Genomic DNA, 23979 nt, shown 5'->3' on the forward strand with positions numbered 1-23979 from the left:
TCTTCTGCACTTCTCCCTCGACACTTTCTTCCTCCCTTTCCCCCCTTCATTCTCAACCTAGGTCATCTAGCGGCATTACTTCAATAGTTACCAACTGTCCACATCCTATCCGGTGATCGTGACTATACCTGTCCCCGTCCCTCTCACCACTTACTCAATTCTGGAGTAACCAACCAGTCAAGAGTCCAGAGTCCAGAGCCCAAAAAGCACAACACTCAACTCGCCAATTCCCAACATGGGCTCGGACCAACCTAAAGGTGGACACGACCCAACACCACTTCCACCTTCAACAGGACCATCCTATAACCTTCGTATAACCTTTCATCGAGCTTCCAACCTACCCATAGCAGATTTCGCTTCCCGTTCATGTGATCCATACATTTTAGCACAAATCAATACTTCCCTCCCTACACGTCATCCTCGTGATCCGAAATTACGTTTTCGTTCACCTACAATACATCGTAATGTTAATCCCACATTTGATGCTCAATGGTTGATATCCGGTGTTCCTTCAAGTGGTATGACTCTCAAAGTAAGATTATACGATGAAGATGCGAATGATTATGATGATCGTCTAGGTAAGTTGGAAATTGAAACGGGAGAAATTGATGAGGATTGGAAAGGTATAAAAGAAAAAGAATATAAAGTACATAAAACAGGAGCGGACGTTAGGGCTTATACTTTAAGAAGTTGTGCAAGACTTTTAGATAGGACGAAAGAATTACATGCTAGGTTAGTTTTAAGTGTTGAAGTATTGGGAAAGACGAAAGAAGATGGGAATGTGGGAAAGGTTTATACTGTTGGATGTTTTTGGAGAACTCATTATTCTCCCATCATCGGGAGATTGACAGGGACGAAAGGGAAGGATGAACATGGTGTGGAGAGATTTGAGTGAGTAAATTGTGCCTCTTTCCTGTCTACCTTTCTCTAAAGAACGGCCAGTCCCTATCATATTTCAACGTATTGGGGTTTACAACGTCTTCTATCGACCAGTCAACCTTATGATTCGCTTTTTCTTGTAATGTTGGAGATCCATAACGCAGGAGAAAATAATCTAACCCCAGCTTCCAAGCAAACGAAATCCAACTACGTGGTCCGGTCCCAAACGAGCTCTACCACAGATACGTAGAATTCAAATCTTTCGTAATGGGCATGTTCGAATCTACCGGTGTTAGAGGGAAAGTTTTGAACAGGGCTTTGCATCATCAACATGCAAAGATATATAATTATAATTCTAGGACTAGGACGGGTGTTTTTGAAGATGATCAAGGGCCTGGTAGGGAGATGACTTTGAAGTGAGTGTTGGTGTTTTTCAAAGACTCGTAGCTTCTCTATCTTGGTCTTCCATGCTATCCCCTTCATCCTGCCCATCCTGCCCACTCCCTCCGTCCTGTGTAGCATCTTTTCCTGCTGGTAGTCTCAGTTACCACCATTTTCGTTGCTGTTCCCCCCGCTGGTTTCCAGTCTAGTTGGATGCCATCAGTGTTTCAGTTGAGTAACTTGTTTCTATCTTGTTGTTACCTCTTCGACAATGATGCTGTGAAATGTGAAATCATCGTGTGGATAGGAAATATTGATTAACCCTCAAACCTCCGCTGATGTCAGATTCCTCGACATGGCACATTATGACCAAGGCGGTAGGATCTTTACCTATGTTGTCACTCTCGATGGAATGTTTAGGTTTACGGAAACGGGAAAAGAATTTGGTATTGATTTGTTGAGCAAACATACCATGCATTCTGACGTTGATGTGAGTTTACCCCTTACATATCTCAACCCGACTCAACCTATCACTGTCTCACTCCATGTGACGTTTCATCTCGTCTCGTCTCAATTTCTGAAACGGTTTCATTTCAGATCTAACTCCCAGATCTACATAGCTTGGAGTGGTGAATTCCTTATCCGACGATTATCAAATCCCCACTCCTCTTCCACCGCTCCAGATCAGCACACTCACCCAGCCGAACCGTTACCGAACGGACCACCTTCGGCTCCCCCACCTCAAGATCCCGAATCATACGAGTTGATCATCGATAACGATTCTGGCACATACCGACCTTTAGCTTCTCTCATACCGATCTTCCAAAAGTTCCTTCAATCGAATTTCCCTGGGTTACATATTCACGTGATGTCATGTACCGATGAGAAATTGACAAAGATCAAAGATGCTCAAAGAGCTACAAAAGGGAAAGAAGGTGACCGGATGGTTTATGGACAAGGTAGTGTCAGTGGGAGTAGTCTCAGTGTGGATAGTTCTGATGAAGAAGAGTTGGAAAGAAGGGCTAGGAATGAAAGTGAGCAACACAAAGCTAAAGTAGAGAGGTTGGTGGAGGGTATGGAGAAGGTGAAAGGGTTTGGAAAGAGCCAGAACGGGGAGGGTGATGGGGAAGGGGAAGTAAATGCTTAATTCGGATTCAGTGTCACGTTTAATTTAGCTCTAAATCATCGTATTTTCTCTTTCGTTAATTTGTTCGTGCTTAGGAGGTTTGGTATGACTGATGAGGTTAGCGATGATGAGACGTTATGCATCTAATGCTTGTGTGTACGGTGTATGATGTACCGAATCTGCAGCTGCCCTGCCCATCCTATCCGGTGTTGCTCAGTATGCTTCACTAGGGCATGTACTGTACCCTTGCAAAGAGCCAAGAGGTTGGGAGCATGCTTGCTTGTCACGAGGACACGCCGGTCAAAGCGGGTACCTTTGTGTGGTGCCTGAATTAACCGAAATGACCGGGATTATTGTCCCGTCAACCGTCGATCCCAGATCCCGTCGTTTCGTCCTCTACGTTTCATCTTTTTTTTTTTCTTTTTTTTTCTCCCTTCGCCCTCCTCTTCTTCCCTCCTACCTCCCCCCACCTCGTCAAGGAACATACATGTATCTCCGAACCTTGCCCCTGAAGTGTAAGATGCAGATGCAGATCAGATCAGAGGCCTCGAAATGAAAAACAAGAAAAGAAAAAAGGTTGATCGGTCTTTGTTGTAGATGACACACTAGCTTCCTCCCCTTCCCCCTTGATGATGACACTGCTAACCGCGGTGTACATACGTATACTCGGTACACGGTACACGGCAAGACGGACTAGCGGGAGTGTCAAGGAAAGATGGTACAAGGTGTACGATATACGGTACACGGTACGGCACAGTGGCGAGATGTAAAAAGTGAAAATCCAAATTGATCTTCTCATTCCGTCTTTGTCATCCCTTTTACACTTCAACCCCTCGTCCCGTCTTGACCCTCCTGCCAATTACACCTACAGGCGTCAGATATATATCTTATATATCTCTTTCCTTCCACCTTATACATAACCCTATCTGGACAATCCCCCACGTTGATATCTGACACCACATCAAACTACCCACTCAATCATCTGACTTTCTGAAAACATCTTCTTCTCCTCAACTATACTTCGAAAGACCACCTCACCATCGTATTCGACAACTACCATCAATCACATGATCATGTTCCCCCGGAGAGTACAATTTCTAGGACTACTCTCATTGATCAGTTTGGCCAACATAAATCCCGTGAAGGCAGCTCCTACACCAGCACAATGTACTTTGATTTTCCCCGGTTATCAAGTACAAGGTGTTTCAACAGAGGAAGGAGCATGTAGATATGTTGTTAAATATGGTGAAGCGGAAAGATGGGGTGTTTCCAAAGCTCCCACTTCCCTCAGGTGAGTGTCTCGTCTCGCGTTGCCTCCTCGTTACCACAAGCGTCTACATTCTAACCATGATATCTCACTCACCTTCCTTGGATCCCTGAACTGTTCATCTTTCCTCCCCTCCCTGATAGGATAAGATCACAAGGGCTGTGATACCAAGGTCGTGATGACGAAGTTGTTAATCCCTAGCGGCCTCACATCCACATCCCTCCCACCTGCTTGTCCACAAGACAGTGATATCTATACCCCCGGTGTGAGCCAATCGGAAGATTGTCTCTGGGCAGCTATATACGTTCCCACGGCTGTATCAAATGATTTATTACCAGTTTATGTCTGGTCAGTACCCTTTCTACCTCTCCATCCTCACACATCGCACATGTCTATTCTCTTGTCGTATGCCCCACTGGGAATCAATATACTTGACATCATCCACTTGTGATCTGTTTCGAAGGGATAGGAGCTTGAAGTGGGCGTATCACACAGCCTCCTAATTTATATACATCTACGATGAGAGTTCACGATCGGGAAGATCACTCCCCTGCAGATCTTGTATCTCGGACAACCCTGAAGGACCATATGTGGCGGCAGCACTGGTCGGATTTGGCCATCGGTAGGATATAGTTGATGGACAGGATTCATGGCGGGTCGTATTACGAAGGTTCGGTTGCTGCTCCTGGACTTGATGGTTCGACTTTGGCGGCTAAGGGGAATATCATCGTGGTGGTTTTGCAGTATCGGTGAGTGAGAACATTTTGATTCCTGCCGCACCATCTCCCCTCATCCTCACCCTCACCCTCTCCGTCCTCCTCTATGTTCTCCTCTCTGTCGTCCTCCTAAGCAATGGGGTCGGGTCTAGGTTCTGAGTCAACGATCTAGCGAGAAGTACCATAGAAGCTGACGCCCAGACTCGGCGTTCTTGGCTTCCTCCCACCCGCACAAGCACCCACCTCATCAGATCCTAATCTTGGACTTCAGGATATCATTCTTGCTCTCACCAATATCAGGGAGTATATAGCGTTTGTAGGCGGCGACAAGGATAAAGTGACCGTCGGAGGACAAAGTAGTGGTGCTCAAATCGTTCGAGGTAAGTTGTCCACCTTATTTTCTTTTCACTCTACATTCGTGACTTGAATTCATGTACAGCGCTGTGGAACGCTCCTGCTGCCGTCGGTTTGTTCAGAGCTGCCATACTTCAATCGGACCCCATGGTGAGTGCCTCTTGCTTATCTCATAAATGAGACTGATCAAGTAGGACTATGGGTTCTCACCCCCGGAAATCACGGCAAATCTCACCGAGCTCTTTTACTCAACCGCTCCAGCTAATGCATGTTCGACCCTCGACTGCTTGAAAGCTATCCCTGCCAATCAGTTGGTGACGGAGTCGGTCGTCGTGGGGACTTCAGAGGCTGCGTTGTCGAATCCGGGAGTGCCACCATCCGAGCGTGAGTATCTTGTTTCGTCAACTAAAATCCATCACAACGACGATCACAAAAGGGAGTGAACAGAGTATTCTTCCAAACCACACAAAAATTCGGTCCGATGGCATGTAAAAGATACCCCGAATCAAAGCCCAGCTACAACGTCTCGGGACAAGCTGACTCTAAGCCATCCGACCAACATACAACACCCCTACCATCTTGGCCGACCCCACCTCTGAACTTTTCACCTCGCCAGCCTTACTAGCCCATCCACCTGAAAGTCTCCCACTTCTCATAACCACAGTCCGGAACGAAGCAGGCTCAACCGTTCAGTCCTACTACCCTTCACCCGTCCAAGTGTCAAATGAGACATACTACAATCTCCTAGTAGAGTTCTTAGGCCCGGACCGTGCGCAAAAAATCTTCAACAGTGGATTTTATGATTTATCATACGAAGGAGGTGACGGAGACGATTTTAGAGAATTGTTCGAATTGTTCGTCACTGATTGGGTGTTCCGTTCTCCCTCTCGAGCGGTGGCTAGGGAATGGGCCGCCAATGGGGGGAAAGTTTGGGTGGGGGAGTTTGAAAAGGGCAGTAGTTATCCTGATAATGCAGTTGGATATTGTCAGAATGAGGGAGTGGTTTGTCATGAGGATGACATTGAGGCTGTTTTTCAGACTGGTCCGACTGGGGCGGATGCTATCGTGAGTTTCTCCACCTTGACTTTTCATACTTCGTGACTGTGTGGGGGTATACTTCTATTTGTCCCGTCTGACCCAGCAAGATTTTCTCCTCATCTTTGTGACATACCCTCACGACACTTCCACCACCGTTCCCCAATTATCTTCTCATTCGCTATGCGCTACTTCATGTGCACCACAGCTCCAGATTCTTCATGTGGACGGTCAGCATGTTGGAAGTCCTGGTACTATCAACGCCACCATACCGTCGGTCGGTCTATATTGGGAACTCTCGCCTACTTTGTCCTTGAGCTGACCAAATAGGAATCTGAAATCCTATCATATTGGATATCATTCATCTACAACCTCGACCCTAACCCTTCCTCTTCCTCATCTTCACATAAAAGACGTAAATCGAGTCAATGGTGGTGGCCATGGTGTTACATCTCTTCATACATCCTCCCCCGTTCAGAGAAATGGGAACCATTTACCAGTACTTCCACCGTTGATCGAGTATATCCATTAGGATCAGATTTATCAGGAGGTGATAAGGCGATAGATGTCCCAGAGGGATTTTGGGGGGAAGTCGTGAAATGGGATTGGCAGTTGTACGGTTGAAGTCTTGGTGTGGATAATGTTTGGGTTGTGTAGAGTATGGTTTTGGACTTTGTGGAGGGAAATGATCTTGAGTGGGATGTGTATGATCTTGGTTTTGGGGATGCAGGGATGCAGAAGTTATTCATCAGAACGATGGTAAGACATTCGGAAGAGGAACAAAATGTTTATGATTTTTATGATTACATGACGGTAACATATGTATCACAATCTTGATAAGAAAAAAGACATGTTGATCATGCATCGAAAATGATTCCATCATATCGCTTCATGTTTTGACTGTACGAGTAGAGTACTCGTGATCATACCGCAGTACGTTTCGTTTGTGACATTGAAACTTGTTGAGTTCTATCCACTGTGCCGTGGTGTATATCAGGTCAAGTAAGACATAATCAACTCGAAACAAGGTACTTCACAGTCAGTTGACCAATTCTTACAAGAAAATAAATCGCATGAGAAGAGTTGATACAAGTACACTTACTTAAATCAAGTAATATTGTTTGATGATCATTCCTCTTCAACTTGAATCATGGATCAGATCGATATTCTTACGAAGAAGACTTGAAATCTATGGAGTACGCCCTTCCACAAATGAACAAAAAACAGAAATAGTAGCGAGAATGGAGTACTGTGTGCATGTGTATAATGTGATTCATGTAGAAATTACCATGCTGAAAAATCACCAAAACCACCTGCTAGTTTCCTTTTCTTCTTTTCACCATATTCCATTTCCCCTCCTACCACCTTACCCTGACTTTGTACCATCATCATCCCTGGCTTGTCCTTTTTTCCTACTCCATCCTGCTCGTCTTTAACCTTTCTCTCTGTTCTATCTTTATCGACTTTCTGACTCAAGGGGGGAGCCGTAGAATTGAGAGTTGACCCTACAGAAGAAACATGCGTCGATAAATATTTCCCTACCCCTACCTCGACATTATCTTTCGTCGTTGATCGAGGAACACCTTTGATACCCAAGTCTGTACCTAACCATGTTGTCCTATCTTTTTCCCTTTCAGCTTGAGCGGCAGCCCGTCGTCGGAGAGTCTCATCGGATTCGTCTTGTCGAGCTAAACGTTGAGCTAGACGTTTTTGGTAGGCTTCGAATGGGTCTTGAAGGCTGTTAAAGTCAGATCAAGTATGTCGCGATAAGCACGAAACCGGGATGCCCTCGTTGTCAGAAGGATGTTGCTGGGAGGGACAATGGAATGAGCTATAATTTGTTGGATTCTAAGGGGGAAAGAGTGTTGTAAGAGGACATCTGCAGTGCGTGACTTTCGGATGCAGAAATTAAAATCTGTGCGAAGGAGATTGGGGAGATCGTAGCAACTGTACTAAATTAAAGGTCGCGGGGAAATGGAGTATCAAGATCGGCGACGACAGGTTGGAAGAGTAACGAAATGTAAACAGACGGTAGGACATCAAGTCAGAGAGGTGAAAGGAGCGTCATGGAAAAGACCACAGAGACTCACACATTGATCCCCAATATCTTGATCTCCTTCGCAGGTCGATCACCACCAGGTCTAACAGGTACACGTTCAATCTTATCCAACACATCCTCCCCACCGACCAATTTCCCAAATACTGTATGTTTCCCATTGAGATGTTCGGTAGGACGAAATGTGATGAAGAATTGTGATGTATTTGATCGTGGACCGCTGTTGGCCATTGACTAAGGGTCAGTGTTGCGACTTCGCCATCTGCCACCCATTCGTGATTGTTTCTTGCCTTCTCCTGTCTTGGACGTCTCACCTGAGTGCCTGGATCAACTTCTCGGCCCGACGATCACGTTTCTCTCTGGCATGGTATACTTATCTTTCGGAAGTTGGATGAGAGGCGAGGGTGAAGAGGTACCAGATCACTCACTAGCACACCCCGGGAATCATGTTTATACGCTCCCTTCTCACTATATTCATCCCTGAATGGTTCACCCCAGAATGACTTTCCACCTCGGCCAGTACCGGTCGGATCACCACCTTGGACCTGGGTGTGAGTGACCTCCTCAACATATTCCGCATCACCACAGGGTCCTAATCTGCCTGACATAACGGCTAAACCGGAATCAAGAGCTTTGGTCAAGGTACCAAAAAGTACCAAAGACAGACTCCGCAGGTGAAAAGATAAGGGAAGTGGGCATCGTGGTTATTCACATACCATAAACCCCGGCATCAGTCGATGAAAGGCAACTCCATCATAATACCCTTGTTTTGCTAACTGCACAAAATTATACACCGTTTTTGGCGCTCTGTCTCCATGTAACTCGACGTTCAACCCCCCAAAATTAGTCATGATCGTTGCATAAGCTTTCGATTTGAGACGTTCTTTCTCTTTGACAGGACGTCTCATTTCTTCAAACATGACTGGGGGTCAATACCAGATTATCGAGTCTGCTCGCACTAAAAAGCAGGAATGTTCGCGGATATCTCGACACGATTTATTTCAAGCCGATATGATGGGGCGTGGGGATCACAGAGGTAGCTCGCAACTTACATTCTTCCTCATCGAACAAGGCTCTGGCATTGGTAGTCTCAGGTGTCATTGTCGTACTTGTCAAGGACGCCGAGGCTCTACCGGTGGTAAAGTTTGATGTGTTGTCTGCGCCATGAGCAACACCTCTCAACTTGATGGAGATACAAGTACTGGACCGGGGGGAGGGCGCTTCACTCACACGCTAGCTGTTCAATCTTTCGCTTTGCAATGATCCCTTCCTTCTTCTCCTTGATTGCAGTACTCGATTCCGCGGGAGCAGGCGGAGGGGCCATCGAAGCTTGCTCTGCTCGTGTCTGTTGATCAGCTGAATGTCAAAGGGGAGGATGACCAGGCTAGAGATATGATGACTAACCTTCTCAGCTATCATTTTCAACACTTTGCCGGCCCCTCCGGCAGCTTCGACGTTGATGCCTTTCAATGGGTCCGAGGCGAGTTCCTCCTCTGCAAATCAGCACTATATGTGGTAAAGCGACAAATGACCCACCTGCGACTTTCTTGTCTGATTTGACATGATCGTACTCCCTCAGATCTCGATTGGCGAGATTCGATTGGCGAGATTCTGAGGGTCCTGAGAAGCTCAGCGCTGTCATTAATACCACGGGTAGTATACTGGATAGAGGTGCGGGGAAGAGGATAAGGCAAAGGAGCTCACTTGAATGGTGATGATGTCCTTCCGCTCGAATGGCTCGTCATTTACCAAATCTCGCCATGTTTTGGGTTTGATCGCCAGGAGCTGTAATGAGGCCATGTCGAAAACGTTACCCTAATTAGGCTTCAGCATAAACTATTCTGATCTGATAAACATGTGATAGGGTTGATGGATGCCTGGTGATGAGATGAAGTTGACGGGAACTTACGGTGTTCTTGAGAAAGACGATGTGAACGTGAGGTGAGAATACTTTGTAGGTGATGGGATCGTGCATATTCCCTTCGGCATTCTACCAGTCAGCGTTTTCTCGTAGGTAGACCCAAGCGAGAGCTCCAGATGAACTTCATTTGTGAGGGTCCATAGCTCGACGACTCACCTTGGCGAAGTTGAGCTTGATCAGTTGACTCGTGTCTAGCGGCTTGCCTGTGACAGGATCTGACAACGTCAGCAGCGTCCTGTCGATATACCAGTGACCACAAGATGTCCCTCTAATATCTTTCAAACACATGATGACAGAGCCTCGGAGCAGTGATGGAATTTCTGTCACTCACTCGTCTTGTACTTTCGAATGTAAGGGACGATATTCAACAAGTCGAACACATCCGCTCTAGGTGGCTGCCCATCTTCATTATCGGCAATAACAGCTACAGGGTTCTTGAAAGGTTGTAGAGAAAGAGCGCAGGAATCGCTGAAACGTCAGCTGTCTCTACCTACGAGAGGGCAGTACAAGTTGGACTCACAATGGTAATCGCTGAATCTCACTCCGACCGCTCTCTTGGCGCTTTCCAGTACTGGACGCTGCGTGATGACCTGCAGCATGCTCTGAATGAGTGATGTACAGTTTATCGCTGTTGTGACCCATTTCGAGAGGAGCAAAAGGTTGTCGGTGAAAAGACTGTAAAGGGAGGAGGGAGCAAGAGACAGCAAATGTGGGTTTCCTGTCTCGTGTCAGGTGACTAGACGACTAGTTCTGCCCAAAACGTCATTCATGTATACAGATGACCACCCACGGAGGTAGAGCGGCTAACTATATGAAGATGCACGGTATGGGCACACTATATACCCTGTACTCATCATCCATCCTCCAATGCATCGTCGTTGCACCATAAGTAAGTTACAGTACTCGTAGAAAAGCTTGTCAGGGGACCGTCGGTGGCAAAGCCTTACGTAAGCAATCCCCTTTCACTGCTCGGCGATTCGTGTGCTCTTCTCCCCCCCCCGGCCTTCTCTCTCCCCCCCCCTTCTCTCTCTGCTTGCTAACATCTCTGTGCCTACTTTCTATCTCAGTGTCGTCCACAAACATAGCCCTATAGCATCTCCTCATACTAAGATCCTCGTTTAAAATCTGAAAGCATCTGTGTGTGCAGACATTACGACTTGGCCGGAGCGACAGCAAGATCGAGAAACCATCATTCAACAGGTGCGTAGTCAATCGCCTTAGCAATCCACACGGCCACTTTATTGTCATATCCCTCCCACAATCCCACGACTTACATAGCAGCTCTTACCATCTCTGAAGCTTGAGCATGACTATAATCACAACGTTTTATGACTCATACTAGCCAAGCTCTCCATCCTTTGTGCTTTCACGCTGACTCGCCAGATTGACCCCTTCATCACTTCATCTCCCGCCATGTCATCCGGACTATATCATCCCATCTCTTCTTCCCTCTCCTCACCCTCTCACTCTCGGCGCTCATCTCTACACTCCCTCCGACAACCTTCGATCTCGGCCTTTCCCTTTCTTTCTCGACGAACGGCCCCCCAGATGCCCAACCCGGCAGAAATGGACGCCGCCTTTGACGGACCGGATGATGAAGAAGGTCAAGAATCGCATACCCTCTTGCCGCAGAACGGACCCATGCCGGGCGATTATGATTTTGAGCGTGATTATGTAAGTTTCGAATCTCATCGTCTGGTAGTTCCCTCCACTGACGAAGCCAGACTCTACCGCCTCCATCCCCTCCTCCTTTCGAAGAGTATTCTGCGCAGAATCCCGCTCCAGGAAACACCAACGGTATCGTCTCCACTGGCCCCATAGTCCGACCGAATCCACAACACCACCGTCATTTCCTTGGAGGTATCCTACCCACATCCATTCTCCCTCGTCAGGCTTCTCCTACTCCTGGTTCAAGAGTCTTGGGTGGTGGTCAGAGCGGTGTGTTCAGCAACCTTTCAGCCAGACCAAATCTCGACAACGCTGCTGTTCGTGAGGGTCCCGAGTGGGTGCCAGAGAATGAACAGAAGGATGGGCCTCCTGTGAGTCACGGATTAATGCGTGTTGACAGTCAACTGACAATCCAGTCATATCAGGCCGCTCTCAGGGATGCTGTTCCTCCTTACTGGGATACAACGGTCGTCCTTCCATCGAACAATTCACCTTTCGGCCCCTTGACCAGCTCCATGTCGGGAGATGATATTCTTATCGATGGTATGCCCTCGGGTAATCTCTTTGGCTTTTTCTGGAACCTCATAGTCTCTGTCTCCTTTCAATTCGTCGGTTTCCTCCTCACATACGTTCTGCATACCACACACGCCGCCAAGTACGGTTCTCGTGTTGGACTGGGTATCACATTGATACAATTTGGTCTCAATCTTCGAACTAAAGCTATGGACCTTATAAACTCTGGCAAATTTCCATACGACCCCTCTGATCCCGCCCCTCCATCGGGAGCCAGCGAAGACGAGATCGCTGCGGAACAGGCCATCAACGCCTTCTGGGGTCCAGGTAGTCCTTGGCCGGCCACATTGCGTGATCCTGACGGCCCACCCGACGCCCCGCCAATCATCCTGCATGACGCACACGAAGCGGAACTCTGGGCTCAAGCTCACAATCGGAGTTTGACCGATATGCTGGGACTTCCGAGCGCAACCGACGTCGGACGTGCCAACGAATGGTTCAGTTTCATGCTCATGAGTATCGGATGGTTCTTGGTCCTCACGAGCTTGGGAGGATGGTGGAGAGTGAAACGATTTGAGAGAGGTTTGCGACAGGCGCAGAGGGAATCGGAAGCGGCTCAGGCGGCGGCGAACCGAGACGAGGACGAGCCGATCAGTACCAGAATTGAGAATGAGGCGATGGAGAGGAGTCAAGACTTACCTGGGCCGAGGTCATTGTCATATTACACGGCGGCATTCCGAGAAGCATGGGATGGGGCGAGAGATATACATAGAGGGTTCTTGGGACATTACGGTCGGCGAGGCCGAGGTGAAGGACATGCCCCTGTGTCGCAGAATGACGATGGGGATCATGAGTTGCTCGAAGCGCAGGGCTTCGGGCTGGAACCGATGGCAAATGAGGAGGGAAGACCTCGGAGTCGTGGGTTATGGGGTTTCTGAACAGGGGTGTGACAGGATGCGGAGGGAAAAGGGCAGGGTCCAGTGGGACGGGGATTGTATATGAGAGGTGTATCTGGGTCGTTTAAAATGTAAAACCTGTGGTCTCCACGCATGTGTCATATGCCGCTCATTCGAAAAGGAGGGGGTACGATAGTTGACGAGAGTCAGCAGTAGAGTGAAGTAAGTGAACTCTGGTGAAACGCGATCCGGCTACCTGCAATCGGGCGCCATGCGCCTACAACCCAGAGAGCTTCTAACGATAGTTTGCATCTGACAAAGTGCATCAACCTAAACCCAAGCTATCCTTGACTCTTTTATGACTATTCTCTAATATTTCTTAACGTCGGCGTGCAAGTTGGCGGTAGGACCTTCTTTCTCGTAAGGGTGGTTCTTGCGCCAAGCCTCTGCGATCTCACGACGGGTAGCCACCCAAACGTCAGGTTTAGAAGAAATGTACTCCATGAATTTCTTGAGAGCCATAGTCTTTCCTGGTTTACCGTAAACACGACTGTGCATAGCGATGGTCCTAACTTAATCAGCTGGTGTCTCTTACGTCGACGAAGAAGTTTTTTTTTTGTTTTTGACTCACATCATCCTGGGAGTACCACGTTGACCTTCTGCGTAAAGGTAATCAAAGTCGGTTTTAAGTTGATCGAAACAATCATCGGCGTTATACCAAGAATGTCCGATAGGTGAGAACCAACAAGCGTCGTTGTTACACCTAAAATTATATCAACATGATGGATCATTACGCATGACAGATGATATGATATGAGATTAAAAGAAATGATAGATGAATGAAAAAAAACTTACAAACTGTAAGGGATTGAAAGCATTCCTTTATCTTCTTCACCTTTAACGACAAGAGGATCTTGAATCCAATAAGGAGTATCGGTCGCGTAAGTGTCAGAATGATAAAGAAGAGGTACACCACGTTCTTTATGAACTTCCGCACGAGCTAATTTAGTATCGAGAGTGGAATTGGCCATGAACCAAGCTGTTGGAACGTCTGTCAAACCGGTAGCTTTTTGAAGTCTATCGAAAGACCTGTTAATGTGCCATTTGGCTTCATCAAAACTTTCACCAGGTACGGACCAACGGTTACCGTGACATGCGATCTAGAGATTAGCGTGTTGTTGGAGTACCTGCAAACCTCGCCCTCCCCTACCACCCCACCACCAAGAAAAGGGTATATGTACTCGTATTCCAGCACTATGAAAAGGTGCATCATTGTTGTGATATTGTACTCAGGGGAAAGGGAGACGAGTCACGTGGAAGATTCCCAATGAGGTTACTGAAAGGGGTAAGGGGAGGTCGATTGACAAATCTCCTAACTCACCTCATGACCGAGATCAGCACAGAGTTTAGGGTAAGGTCCGGTGACTTCAGCAGCACGAGCTACCACCCAAGTGGTGAATTTGAAACCGTATTTATCGAAAAGTTTCAACAAACGAGGGAAACCCTGTCTAGCTCCGTACTCGTACTGTTTTCCCCATCAGCTCTGATCTGATGTACCTTGACAACGTTTACTTAAAATCAAACAAAACTCACCATGCTCTCGACGAGAAAGTCCCTTTTACCGATTTGAGCTTCACGATTAGGAAGAAGTTCATGAAGAGAAGCGATAGACCTGTCATCTCCGTTCCAGAGTGTAGATTCACCACCTTCTTCGTCTTTGATCAATCAGCACCGGGTCTACATATTCCCGGATGACTTACAGTTGTGAGTGAAACTGACGGCGATTTTAGCACCATTAGGCCAAGGGTTGGTAGGTTGTTCCAAACCGTATCCTACGAAATCACGAGGAGGGTCAAAGAGATATTTGTCTCCACCGGAGAGAACAACGGGTTTTCCATCGTAAATCGCTGCCATGATGATGAGTAGGTTGTAAAAGATTTGTTAGATGATGAGATGGTAGATGAGAGAGAGAGAGAGAGAGAGAGAGAGAGAGAAAGACGATAGGTTGAGATATCGATAGAGCTACATCGAATGGGGTTGTAGGTAGGAAAGAACCCCCCCCTCGGGACATGATGGTCCGGCAGTGATTCCGATGAGATGAAGCTTATCTTCCGGGCAAAGTGACCCGATAACGAGACAGATGACAAGACCGACGGTGATCTCAGTTCCTTATCGGACTCGGTTTCCGTGCGTGAATGCTCACACATTGAAACGTGGACCCTAATTCTATTGGATTACCTGTTTCCTACTTGGTCACCGGGAACATGTTCCGAGATATTATACGTTCCGAACCAACCACAACGCTTTCCGTCCAACCACCACCTTATCTCGTCTTCGTACCGGGATGTAGAGCTTTCGGTTTCAATACTCTACTCTTACTTCGTTCTCATCTACACCATCTATTCATCTTTCAACTTCATTTATCGCACTCATAACGTCTTTCTCCATCACCTACACAGACACGTCTTTTAAACATTCAAAATGAGTCGCGATCTTTCTGACTTTACTCTCGAACGTGAGTTCGTAGGTTACGGTTACAAGAACATCGACCCAAAATGGCCCAAAGGCGCAAAGATCGCCATCAACTTTATCGCTCAATACAACGTAGGATCTGAGCGTAGTATCGAATTGGGAGACGCCGAGACAGAGTATTATCTCACTGAATTGCCCATCCGAGCTAGAGGAAAGAAGGGTAAGGATGATTTGTTGGAGAACCAATATGAATACGGTACCAGGATCGGTGTTCCCAGGTTGCTTGATCTTTTCAAACGGTGAGTGAAGATTGAACGAGTTTTGAAAGTAAAAGTACAATAGTTGACCTTTTTCAGTCAAGGTGTACCTTTGACTTGGAACATGTGTAAGTTATTCCCTTTTCCCGCTTAATCTTTACGGAAATTGACAGATAGATACCCTCGCTATGGAGAAAGTTCCTTACTGGGTCAAACCTATCTTGGACTCTGGCGCAGAGATCACTCTTGGTGGAAAACGTTGGATCGACCTTCTCGATGGTGTTTCCCCAGAGGAAGAAGATTCCATGATCCGTGAATCTCTCGACAAGCTTCAGGAGATCACCGGTGACAAGACCATCCCAGCTGGTATGTTACATTTCTCTTTGTAAATCTCAATCCATCTATTCAGACCGTCTTCTTCATGTCCCGCCTTCGACTTCAAGGTATAGATCTACTTGGGACCAAGCTCACATCTCAGGTTGGTTCACCGACCGCAGGTCTAATCGTACTATCCGATTGTACGCTCAAGCTATGGAAGATAAAGGTCTTCCTTTACTTTACTCTTCCGATTCGTGCAGTGACGATCTTCCATTCTGGACTAAATCTCCCGTCCATGACAAAGGTCTTTTGATGTTGCCTTTCTCCTAGTGAGTCTTTTCAATTCAACCACGACATTTCTCTCTCTCCTATGTTCTTGGGTCATCACCGGTTTCCCCAGTTCCCTCTAATATCCTCTTGAATCAACCTTGGATATCGCTGACGATTCAGCGATGTTAGCGACGCCAAATACAACCTCCTCGGTAACGGTCCTAACACTCCTCAGGCTTATTTCAAGTACCTGGTGCGTTTTATACTCGTGACATTCTTTGTCGATCGTATGCTAATTTATCAGAAAGACACCTTTGATATCCTATACGAGGAAGGTGTCGATGGCGAACCTAAAATGATGACCATCCTTCTTCACCCTCATATCACCGGTCGTGGTACCCGTGCTTATTGGCTCGAGCAGTATGTTAATTTACCTTATCCTCCACATCCGTCACAAGACCGAGTATCGATTCTAGGTGTAAGATACGAACGAGCTCTCGCTGATAAACAGATTCCTCGAATACATCAAGTCTGTCGATGGTGTTTGGATCGCCAGAAGGGATGAGATCGCAAAGCATTTCGCTTCAGTTCACCCATACGACCCCAAGACGGCTTTCGGACAAACCCCTAAACCTGTGGAGGATGATAAATACCCCGGACCTGGTAAGTGGTGATAAAAAGAGGGAGAAGATTGGTAGAAGTGGTTTTTTGATATTTGGGAATACAGAATGCATAGTAGATGATCGTCCTGTATCTTTCTCTCGTGTTACATACTCAAAATATGGCCAATGAGTTGATACCGCCTGGACCCGAGGTGAGAAATTTATCCGCCGCCGTCAAGTCCGGCGCCCGACAATCAATAAGATTAGATGGGTGACTCACCATATTGACCCGAGAAGCGAGGGGCCAGTGATGATTAGCGGTTGAGCGACTTGAAAGTAAGACAAACATCGTACATTGAGTCATGACCGCAAGGCTGTTCGACGGTCATGGACGGAGATGCGGGTTAGCATAGAGAGATCCGCGGTCCATGGGAGTCTGATGGGTTCCAAGTCTCGCAATCCGCAGATCGCAGGCTTGGAACCTACCCGGTACCCAGACCATATCAGGGGGATACCGGGTGTCTTGCGGCCAATCAAGACGAGACGGATGCTTATGTATAGGGGGAGTTGTTCACTCGACCCAGAAGATTTCAACAGTTTCAGCCTCTCCGTTCAATCCTGTATGATTACGTAACACTGACTACGGAGTCATCGCCAAGCTGCCTCGCCTGCATCCCTCTCTCTCTCTTGGCAACTCGTGCAGTGCTGGGAATTGTAACATATTGCATCTTACTAATCTCATTTCATCTCTTCCAAAAGTATACTCAAAAGTACAAGCGTACACTTCTACCGTCTGTCAGTTCTCTAACATGTCAGGTGCTCAAGTGCCCAGTGAGTCTGTCACGACTCCCCCGTTTTTTTGAGAGAGCTCATGAACAGTCAAGACCCTTTTAGTCACCGTCTTCGAGGTATGTCTGTACTCATCGTCTACTTCCATTCCTTTAGCTCACCAAGCAGTCAGTCATACAAGTCTTCCTGTTATGTCTCGCAGGATATGTCCTCTCTCGAGCTGGAGTGACAGATAAGGCCACTCAAAGAAAGTTGAATGTCATAAACGTGTCTCTTTTCACCCCAGCCCTGTTGTTCGCCAAGGTTAGCCACCGTCCATCTTTTGCGTACGATCGTGAGCTAATGGTCGTAGGTGGCTTTCTCTCTGACCCCCGGCAAATTAAAGGAGATGTGGATCATTCCATTAGGGTGAGATTCTTTGCTTTGACGCAGGGATGTAGTGCTGACCAAGTAGATTTGTCCTCGTGACTGCCGTATCTGCCGGAGTGGCGTGGGGTTTATCCAGAGCGTTTCGTCTTAGTCGGTCTCAAACGTGAGTCTCTTTCAGGTGACTTGACTGACGAGTAGGGCATTTGCTATATGCGCATCCATGTTCCAAAATAGGTGAGCAGTTGTCGACTCGCTGGAGCTCAGCTGATCGTGTTCAGTAATTCACTCCCTATCGCTCTGATACAAGTGAGTCAATCCCGGATTCGAGTGCAGCGTGTCTAACCCATAAACAGTCATTAGTGATTGAAGTACCTCATTTAAAATGGGGAGCAGACGATTCGAAAGATCAAATGTTAGGTCGAGCGTTGACGTACCTCGTTCTCTACTCCACTCTTGGTATGATGGTGAGTCGTCCAGTCTCGTAGATAGACTTTGCTGAGTTCGTCAGCTACGTTGGTCATGGGGCGTGAAACTCCTGTCCCAAGCCGACGAAGAGGTTCCGGAAGTCGAATCTGCCATCCCACCTCAGATCCACCTCTCCTCTGATCAACACGTCAGATCACCCGAGTCTCTCATCCCTCACCCCGGAGCCCAAGAGACGGATCCCTTTTTCGCCAACACACATTCCCTTTCGCTGGCGGACGAGGAAGAACGGATCGGGCGGAATAGTCTATCGGTCTTACATGAACATCCAAGAGATTCTTCACCTTCACCATCCATCTCTTGGCTCACTGGACCGGGTTCCGCACTGTCCATGCATCCTCCAGGAGTGTCAAGAGCAATGACAAGTTCCAGTGCTCGAGCGAGTTCCGTACCCCCTCGGAAACACGTCACAAGGACGGAAAGCGGACGGGAATTCTGGGGTTTACCAGAAGCTCCAAGAAGACAGAGATTGATGTTATCGCCAGAACCAGAGGATAGTAGTGATGAGGATGACGAGGAGTTGGAGGAGGAAGAGGAATTGGTGAGAACATATACCCATCCCCCAGCCATAAATAGCACACTCATGATTAGAGTGATCTCACCCCACTTTCGCTAAGAAGGAGGAACACCTCCACACCGCCTACCACACGCTTACGTGCTTTGATGTCGCAAATCAAGCACGGTGCAAGGACAACTTTGAAAGCCGTCAACGCGTTCATGACAGTACCCATGTATGCTGCGTTACTATCAATCTTTATCGCTTTGATACCGCCATTACAAGCATCGATAGGGAAGATCAAACCGTTTGAAGAGGCTGTACGATCTGCGGGACAATGTTCAAGTGAGTCGCCGGATACACTCATAGACCTCTCCCGCAGACACCGTTTCCAACAAGGATCATGAGATTGCTCTTCTTCTCGTCGCAAGACTATCACACAGTGCCTACTACTGAACGATCCCCAGCTTGTCTTGAAGAGGAAGAGCTGATTAATCCAGTCCCTGTGACATTGGTGGTTTTAGGCGCCTTCTTCTACGCTCCCTCTCAACCATCTATCCCTCCACCTCAATCCCCCTCAGAATCCAACACCTCCCTAGGCTATTTCGAGCGAAAATTCCGTTCCATAGTCCATTCTTCCAATCCGGTCTATTCAGGAGAGAACAAAACCGTCTTTGTGGCGGTCATCAGTCGTATGGTCGTCGTACCCCTTCTCATGTTACCTCTTATAGCTTTGATAGCTCGGACCGACCCATTCGAAGCTGCCGAAGACCCAGTATTTATATTATCAGCCGTGTTGCTGGTTTCTTCACCACCGGCATTGACCTTGGCTCAGATCACTCAGGCAGCTTCCGGGGATGCTTTCGAGAGATTGATATCGAAAACCATCAGCTGGTCTTATGCCGTTTTGACGCCGCCGTGAGTGATTGATTTTTCTCCTTCATTGATCTCCCTTACATCGAATCTTTGCATTCATAATCTAGCCTCTTCGTTCGCCACCTTATACATCCCTTGCTGAAGCTGTCCACTTCCCCACCTCTTCTCTCTCAGACCATCCGCATGTTTTCTTTGTCCTTGCCTCAGAGAAAATGCCCTGCAATCTCTGCCTTTCTTCTCGGACGATCCCCTGTGAGACCTCCAGATCATTTCAACGCCTCTCTTGTCAACTAAGATCTCTGTTGACTGACCACAGTCTCACTCTCATATACGTCGTCATTGGTCTCGTCTTTGGTGGTCTTTGACAATAGTTGATTTGTTGTGTTAGTAGTAGCTCATCACATCTGTCTTGCATCGGAGTATTATATCATGCAGTAATTCCCTTGCTCCACCGTTGCTTGTATCAGCGGCTTATACGATGGCTATTCCGGAACGCGTCCTACTTGATTACTTGTCACTGAGCAGCGCTGCGCTTTTGACAACGGCTCTCCTGACAACTATCACTTTAATGTCATCCGAGTTGCGGAGGACAATGACCAATCATAATCTATGGTGATTAGCTGGTACTCGATCAAGATTCAACGGACTTCCTTAACCCTCCCAGCAGTCGTCATAAGTCCATATGAACACGAGACACTGTGGGGATATCCAAATCATTACTGTTACATACATGCTACAGGCTGACATGACTACTCAAACAACACCTCGAAGTCGAAGACCATGAGCGAGCATCAAATACGCCGCCATAGCCCTTCGTCCGATCGTATCCTCCCTCAACTCTTTTGGGTAGTCAGCACCGAGCTTGTACGCCGCGGCCTGTTCCCATCAGCCATGACTATAAAAGTGCACATGCGACTGGCGACTCACCATCCCACTGATGATCGCGACCTCATGAGCGTTGACAAGAGTCCATGATCCGGCATAAGTCGTATGCGATTTGTTCCGATTCAAGAACCCAATGAATGGTACGACAGACACGTAGTGCGTCCATGAATGACACAATTGGTGCCACCAATCTTCTCGGACTGTTCGGTCAGCTTTTGGAGTGGGAGCTTGGTGAGCGTGAAGAAAACGTACTGATCTTGTCTTTGCTGATTTCTTCTTTGGTCCACAAATGTGCGTTGTTCTTGTCCAGAAAGATGGTTTGAAAGACGTGATCTTCAAATGGACGATGCTGAAAGTCAGTCGAGTCGATAGTATTGACTTACCTTGTCTAGTTGATATTGGAAAGCAGAACAATCAAAGCACATTTCCTCCCATAGTAAGCATTCCTATCACTAATACGAGGAGGTCTCCTGGTGACCTACCAATTTGCGAGGGTCCTTCTCCTGAGCGATCATATACATTCTGTTTATCAACACACCAACTGATTTCGAACTCGGAGTTGAGGAGACCTACGGTTGAAACTCATTGCGACCTTTACGTATACGACTGGATTCGTCCCTCCCTCCAAGCTGTTCTACCGCCTGACTTTCGTCGAATTCGACAGTATAGTGTTTACGTATATACTCACTGTCCTGTATCGTTCAGTTCACTATTCATCCAGTCAACGATCGCTTACCGTATGAGTCACGGTGATATCATCACTCCATCTGGCGTTTCCCAAAACCCACCGCTCAAACCATGTCGCTTGCTTACCCAGTACCCTCTTGGCAGTGTCGGACAACACACATAGGACGATCTCGTCAAATTCTTCCCGGACAGGTACGAGATCTTCATCGGCGTCATTCGGATTATGAAAGTCTTTTTGTTGTCTCCGAGGACGAAGCAATACTTGCACAGTGGGTTTACGAGTTAGGACGGTGGTTAGCTCGGTGTTCAATTTCACCTAGAAATCAATTCCATGTTCAATCACCACTTTCAACGTAAGGTAATAACTTACCCTGACACCTCTGTCTTCGAGAGTTTTTTGCCATTTGGAGTAAAATGCAGAGGTTTCCGGAAACACTACCATGGGAGGAAGGTTGGACGACAATGATTTGTTGTCGATTGGATACCACATACCATATGTCGGAGAGGTATATAGTCGTTCGAGCATGATAGTCGGCAAATCGGGAGTAGCATTACCCGTACCGAGGAAGAGGGCGAGGCTGATGTGTCAACCATATGTCCACACACAAAAGGTTTGAGCGCCAAAAAGCCAATATATTTCAGTGCTGAAGATTGTCTGAACTGGAATGTCCAAGGAAGAGGCAGGAGAGACATACGATGGATAAATCATGTAATTGATAAACTGTTCACTCAAACCCCACAGCTTCAACGATATCTTGATCGGCACGACTGCCCATATGACTTCCAGGCGACGAAACCATTTCACGGCAGATTCGAACCGAGCGATGTCCTTCGCATGAGAAGCTACCAGGTTTGTGGGGAAGAGATTGGACCAAAACTATCCCATCAGCGATGACCCTTATGTAGTTTGCTAGCTCACCTTGTCTCCCTTCCCGAACGAGACCTGTAAGTCGACTCTACCTTTCAGCATCGCGTCATGAGCTCACATGGCGAGACCTACGGCTCAGCCTCGTAGCCGAACTTTCTGAATTGATAGAAAGTATGTCTGGATATCAGTACGCATTTGACCGTACGGGAAGAGTGGTGGTATTAACGAGTAGATATGGCTGCCGCCTTGAACACCTTGGTTCATCCATTCTGCCCCGGCGTTGGATCCCGGACCCGACTTGGGTAGAGGGATAGAGAATGCCTGTCCTCCGCAGTATCCTTGTGCGTCTGCCATCAGTTGTCAGCTACTACCCCGGGTTCCCAGGCGTTTCATCAGTCTCCGACACCGGATCATGACACATAAGTACTGGTTATCGCAATGAATCCCGCCGCATGTCTCCTCTCCCGGACATATCATAGCGTAAGAGAGGACAAACGGTCAAGCCAAACGACGAAGAAGCAGAAAGAATGACTCACCAATCAGAGTCACCTTGAACTTGTCAGGATGAAGCGATAAAGAATCGGCACATGCCATACCTGCAGCTCCAGCACCAACGACCAACACTCTCTTACATCTTGGTTCTTGTTTCCTAGAAAACATGTTGAAAATGACGATCAGTCCTTCTCTTGTGGTCAGGTCGATGGTAAACGTGAGTGATTGAGAGACATGATAGTGAGTACCAAGAACATCACCTTACATGAATCGCGACCGATGACGAGATGGACAAACGTCATGATTCAGAGGGAAAACTTGACGATCGATCGTAAGCACGCGCGATCGGAATCGGAACGTCTCCAATGTAGAACAGAAGAATAAAAGGATGCATAAAGACGGTAGAGCAGCCTATTTAACCTTGTCTCAGATCTAAATCAACAGGAGAACTGAGAGAACATTCCAGCAGAAGGAAAGTACTAGAATGTGATAGAAAGTTCCAGGGAAGGGTGGAAGGAACCACATGGATCTAGAAGCGACTACAACCTTCCCCTCCCTCAGAAAAGCGAAGACCTCGCAGCTTATGAGATAGTGAAGTCGTATGGCGTAATTGAAGAGTGAAGCGATAGGTGATAGCGATAGGTGATAGCGAGAGGTGATAGTGATAGGTGATAGTGATAGGTGATGGCGATAGGTGAAAGCGATAGGTGAACAAAGGTGAGCCGCTATTGCAGGGAGTAAATGGACAGTGGTAACATGGGGGAAGCGATAAGGATAGGAGAGGGTGAACGATAGGAGAGGGTGAAGTGCTTATCAAACGGAACAAATGAGATTGAGAGGAGCAAAGGGATAATGATGGTGGGAGGATAGTGGGAATGATGATCCTGTTCTTGTACTTGATATTTGTTACGGGGTAACAACGAATCGAGGGAACTCTATCGAGGTCGACGGATTAGGATGGAGGAAAGCGGGAGTTGGAGGCAGTGCTGCAGTAGGTAGGGACGGGTTTTCCCCTTTCGAGATTTTCCCCACTGGGTTTGCTCAAAGCGGTTTTTCACCTGTCCGAGTATGTACGTAGACGCTTGCAGCAGGAAGGAGACGAGGACAAAGATAGCCGTAGACAGTATATAGTACAATCAGCAAAGTACCAACTTTGCTGATTCTTCAATATCATTCTTTGGCTACATCGATTGCAGAGGAGACACGATCCATTAGCACCAGAGCCCCTAGATTTCCACGAGACATCCATCGAGTTCGACCCAACCTGCGACCTAGTCGTCGTGTTTCCAGTACCGTTACAATA

General features: G+C 47.3%; 8 protein-coding genes across 8 annotated transcripts; 5 read left to right on the forward strand and 3 right to left on the reverse strand.

Moving 5' to 3' along the window:
* Window positions 1–235: 235 nt before the first annotated feature.
* On the forward strand, window positions 236–2382 carry TREMEDRAFT_69594 (uncharacterized protein; the record flags this gene model as incomplete). Its single annotated transcript, XM_007006254.1, has 5 exons — window positions 236–891; window positions 1065–1295; window positions 1606–1750; window positions 1871–2294; window positions 2321–2382. The coding sequence occupies 5 exons, from the start codon at window positions 236–238 to the stop codon at window positions 2380–2382; spliced, it is 1518 nt and encodes a 505-aa protein (XP_007006316.1).
* Window positions 2383–3453: 1071 nt separating this feature from the next.
* Window positions 3454–6382, forward strand: TREMEDRAFT_64044 (uncharacterized protein; the record flags this gene model as incomplete). The annotated part of the gene is made up of 9 exons (XM_007006182.1): window positions 3454–3677; window positions 3855–4001; window positions 4298–4402; window positions 4571–4749; window positions 4809–4873; window positions 4918–5107; window positions 5271–5788; window positions 5994–6035; window positions 6089–6382. 9 exons carry the CDS (start codon window positions 3454–3456, stop codon window positions 6380–6382), a joined length of 1764 nt encoding a protein of 587 aa, XP_007006244.1.
* A 660-nt stretch (window positions 6383–7042) lies between these two features.
* On the reverse strand, window positions 7043–10377 carry TREMEDRAFT_69595 (uncharacterized protein; the record flags this gene model as incomplete). The annotated part of the gene is made up of 13 exons (XM_007006255.1): window positions 7043–7496; window positions 7849–8048; window positions 8243–8359; window positions 8531–8736; window positions 8867–8971; window positions 9045–9159; window positions 9219–9307; window positions 9351–9442; window positions 9463–9629; window positions 9724–9804; window positions 9892–9950; window positions 10067–10203; window positions 10256–10377. 13 exons carry the CDS (start codon window positions 10375–10377, stop codon window positions 7043–7045), a joined length of 1944 nt encoding a protein of 647 aa, XP_007006317.1.
* Window positions 10378–10793: 416 nt separating this feature from the next.
* TREMEDRAFT_74431 (uncharacterized protein) lies at window positions 10794–12854 on the forward strand (the record flags this gene model as incomplete). The annotated part of the gene is made up of 4 exons (XM_007006256.1): window positions 10794–10935; window positions 11119–11409; window positions 11460–11774; window positions 11820–12854. Exons 2-4 carry the CDS (start codon window positions 11149–11151, stop codon window positions 12852–12854), a joined length of 1611 nt encoding a protein of 536 aa, XP_007006318.1. The 5' UTR covers window positions 10794–10935; window positions 11119–11148.
* A 327-nt stretch (window positions 12855–13181) lies between these two features.
* Window positions 13182–14726, reverse strand: TREMEDRAFT_64047 (uncharacterized protein; the record flags this gene model as incomplete). Its single annotated transcript, XM_007006183.1, has 6 exons — window positions 13182–13380; window positions 13444–13575; window positions 13668–13972; window positions 14194–14337; window positions 14406–14527; window positions 14573–14726. 6 exons carry the CDS (start codon window positions 14724–14726, stop codon window positions 13182–13184), a joined length of 1056 nt encoding a protein of 351 aa, XP_007006245.1.
* A 478-nt stretch (window positions 14727–15204) lies between these two features.
* TREMEDRAFT_72123 (uncharacterized protein) lies at window positions 15205–16877 on the forward strand. Its single transcript, XM_007006257.1, has 7 exons — window positions 15205–15583; window positions 15641–15669; window positions 15719–15907; window positions 16020–16188; window positions 16310–16382; window positions 16434–16549; window positions 16641–16877. The coding sequence occupies exons 1-7, from the start codon at window positions 15294–15296 to the stop codon at window positions 16801–16803; spliced, it is 1029 nt and encodes a 342-aa protein (XP_007006319.1). The 5' UTR covers window positions 15205–15293; the 3' UTR covers window positions 16804–16877.
* Window positions 16878–17445: 568 nt separating this feature from the next.
* Window positions 17446–20192, forward strand: TREMEDRAFT_40232 (uncharacterized protein). The gene is made up of 12 exons (XM_007006002.1): window positions 17446–17562; window positions 17611–17639; window positions 17689–17823; window positions 17873–17928; window positions 17975–18052; window positions 18088–18123; window positions 18168–18195; window positions 18243–18353; window positions 18398–18891; window positions 18966–19213; window positions 19369–19786; window positions 20061–20192. The coding sequence occupies exons 1-12, from the start codon at window positions 17541–17543 to the stop codon at window positions 20107–20109; spliced, it is 1704 nt and encodes a 567-aa protein (XP_007006064.1). The 5' UTR covers window positions 17446–17540; the 3' UTR covers window positions 20110–20192.
* A 305-nt stretch (window positions 20193–20497) lies between these two features.
* TREMEDRAFT_33043 (uncharacterized protein) lies at window positions 20498–22844 on the reverse strand (the record flags this gene model as incomplete). Its single annotated transcript, XM_007005948.1, has 13 exons — window positions 20498–20620; window positions 20672–20829; window positions 20882–20978; window positions 21013–21057; window positions 21112–21151; window positions 21203–21321; window positions 21366–21632; window positions 21687–21894; window positions 22012–22193; window positions 22236–22272; window positions 22317–22361; window positions 22411–22531; window positions 22721–22844. 13 exons carry the CDS (start codon window positions 22842–22844, stop codon window positions 20498–20500), a joined length of 1566 nt encoding a protein of 521 aa, XP_007006010.1.
* Between the last annotated feature and the right edge of the window lie 1135 nt (window positions 22845–23979).

Source organism: Tremella mesenterica (assembly GCF_000271645.1).
Source record: "Tremella mesenterica DSM 1558 unplaced genomic scaffold TREMEscaffold_9, whole genome shotgun sequence".
Lineage (NCBI taxonomy): Eukaryota > Fungi > Basidiomycota > Tremellomycetes > Tremellales > Tremellaceae > Tremella > Tremella mesenterica.

Bases quoted from the DNA above. Each gene is read 5' to 3' on its own strand.
- TREMEDRAFT_40232 (XM_007006002.1), top strand. From the start codon at position 17,541: ATGTCAGGTGCTCAAGTGCCCA. The intron at 17,640-17,688 runs GTATGTCTGTAC...CTCACCAAGCAG, and splicing joins TTTTAGTCACCGTCTTCGAG to TCAGTCATACAAGTCTTCCT. The intron at 18,053-18,087 runs GTGAGTCTCTTT...ACTGACGAGTAG, and splicing joins CGTCTTAGTCGGTCTCAAAC to GGCATTTGCTATATGCGCAT.
- TREMEDRAFT_72123 (XM_007006257.1), top strand. From the start codon at position 15,294: ATGAGTCGCGATCTTTCTGACTTTACTCTCGAACGTGAGTTCGTAGGT. The intron at 15,908-16,019 runs GTATGTTACATT...CTCACATCTCAG, and splicing joins TGACAAGACCATCCCAGCTG to GTTGGTTCACCGACCGCAGG. The intron at 16,550-16,640 runs GTATGTTAATTT...GCTGATAAACAG, and splicing joins CGTGCTTATTGGCTCGAGCA to ATTCCTCGAATACATCAAGT.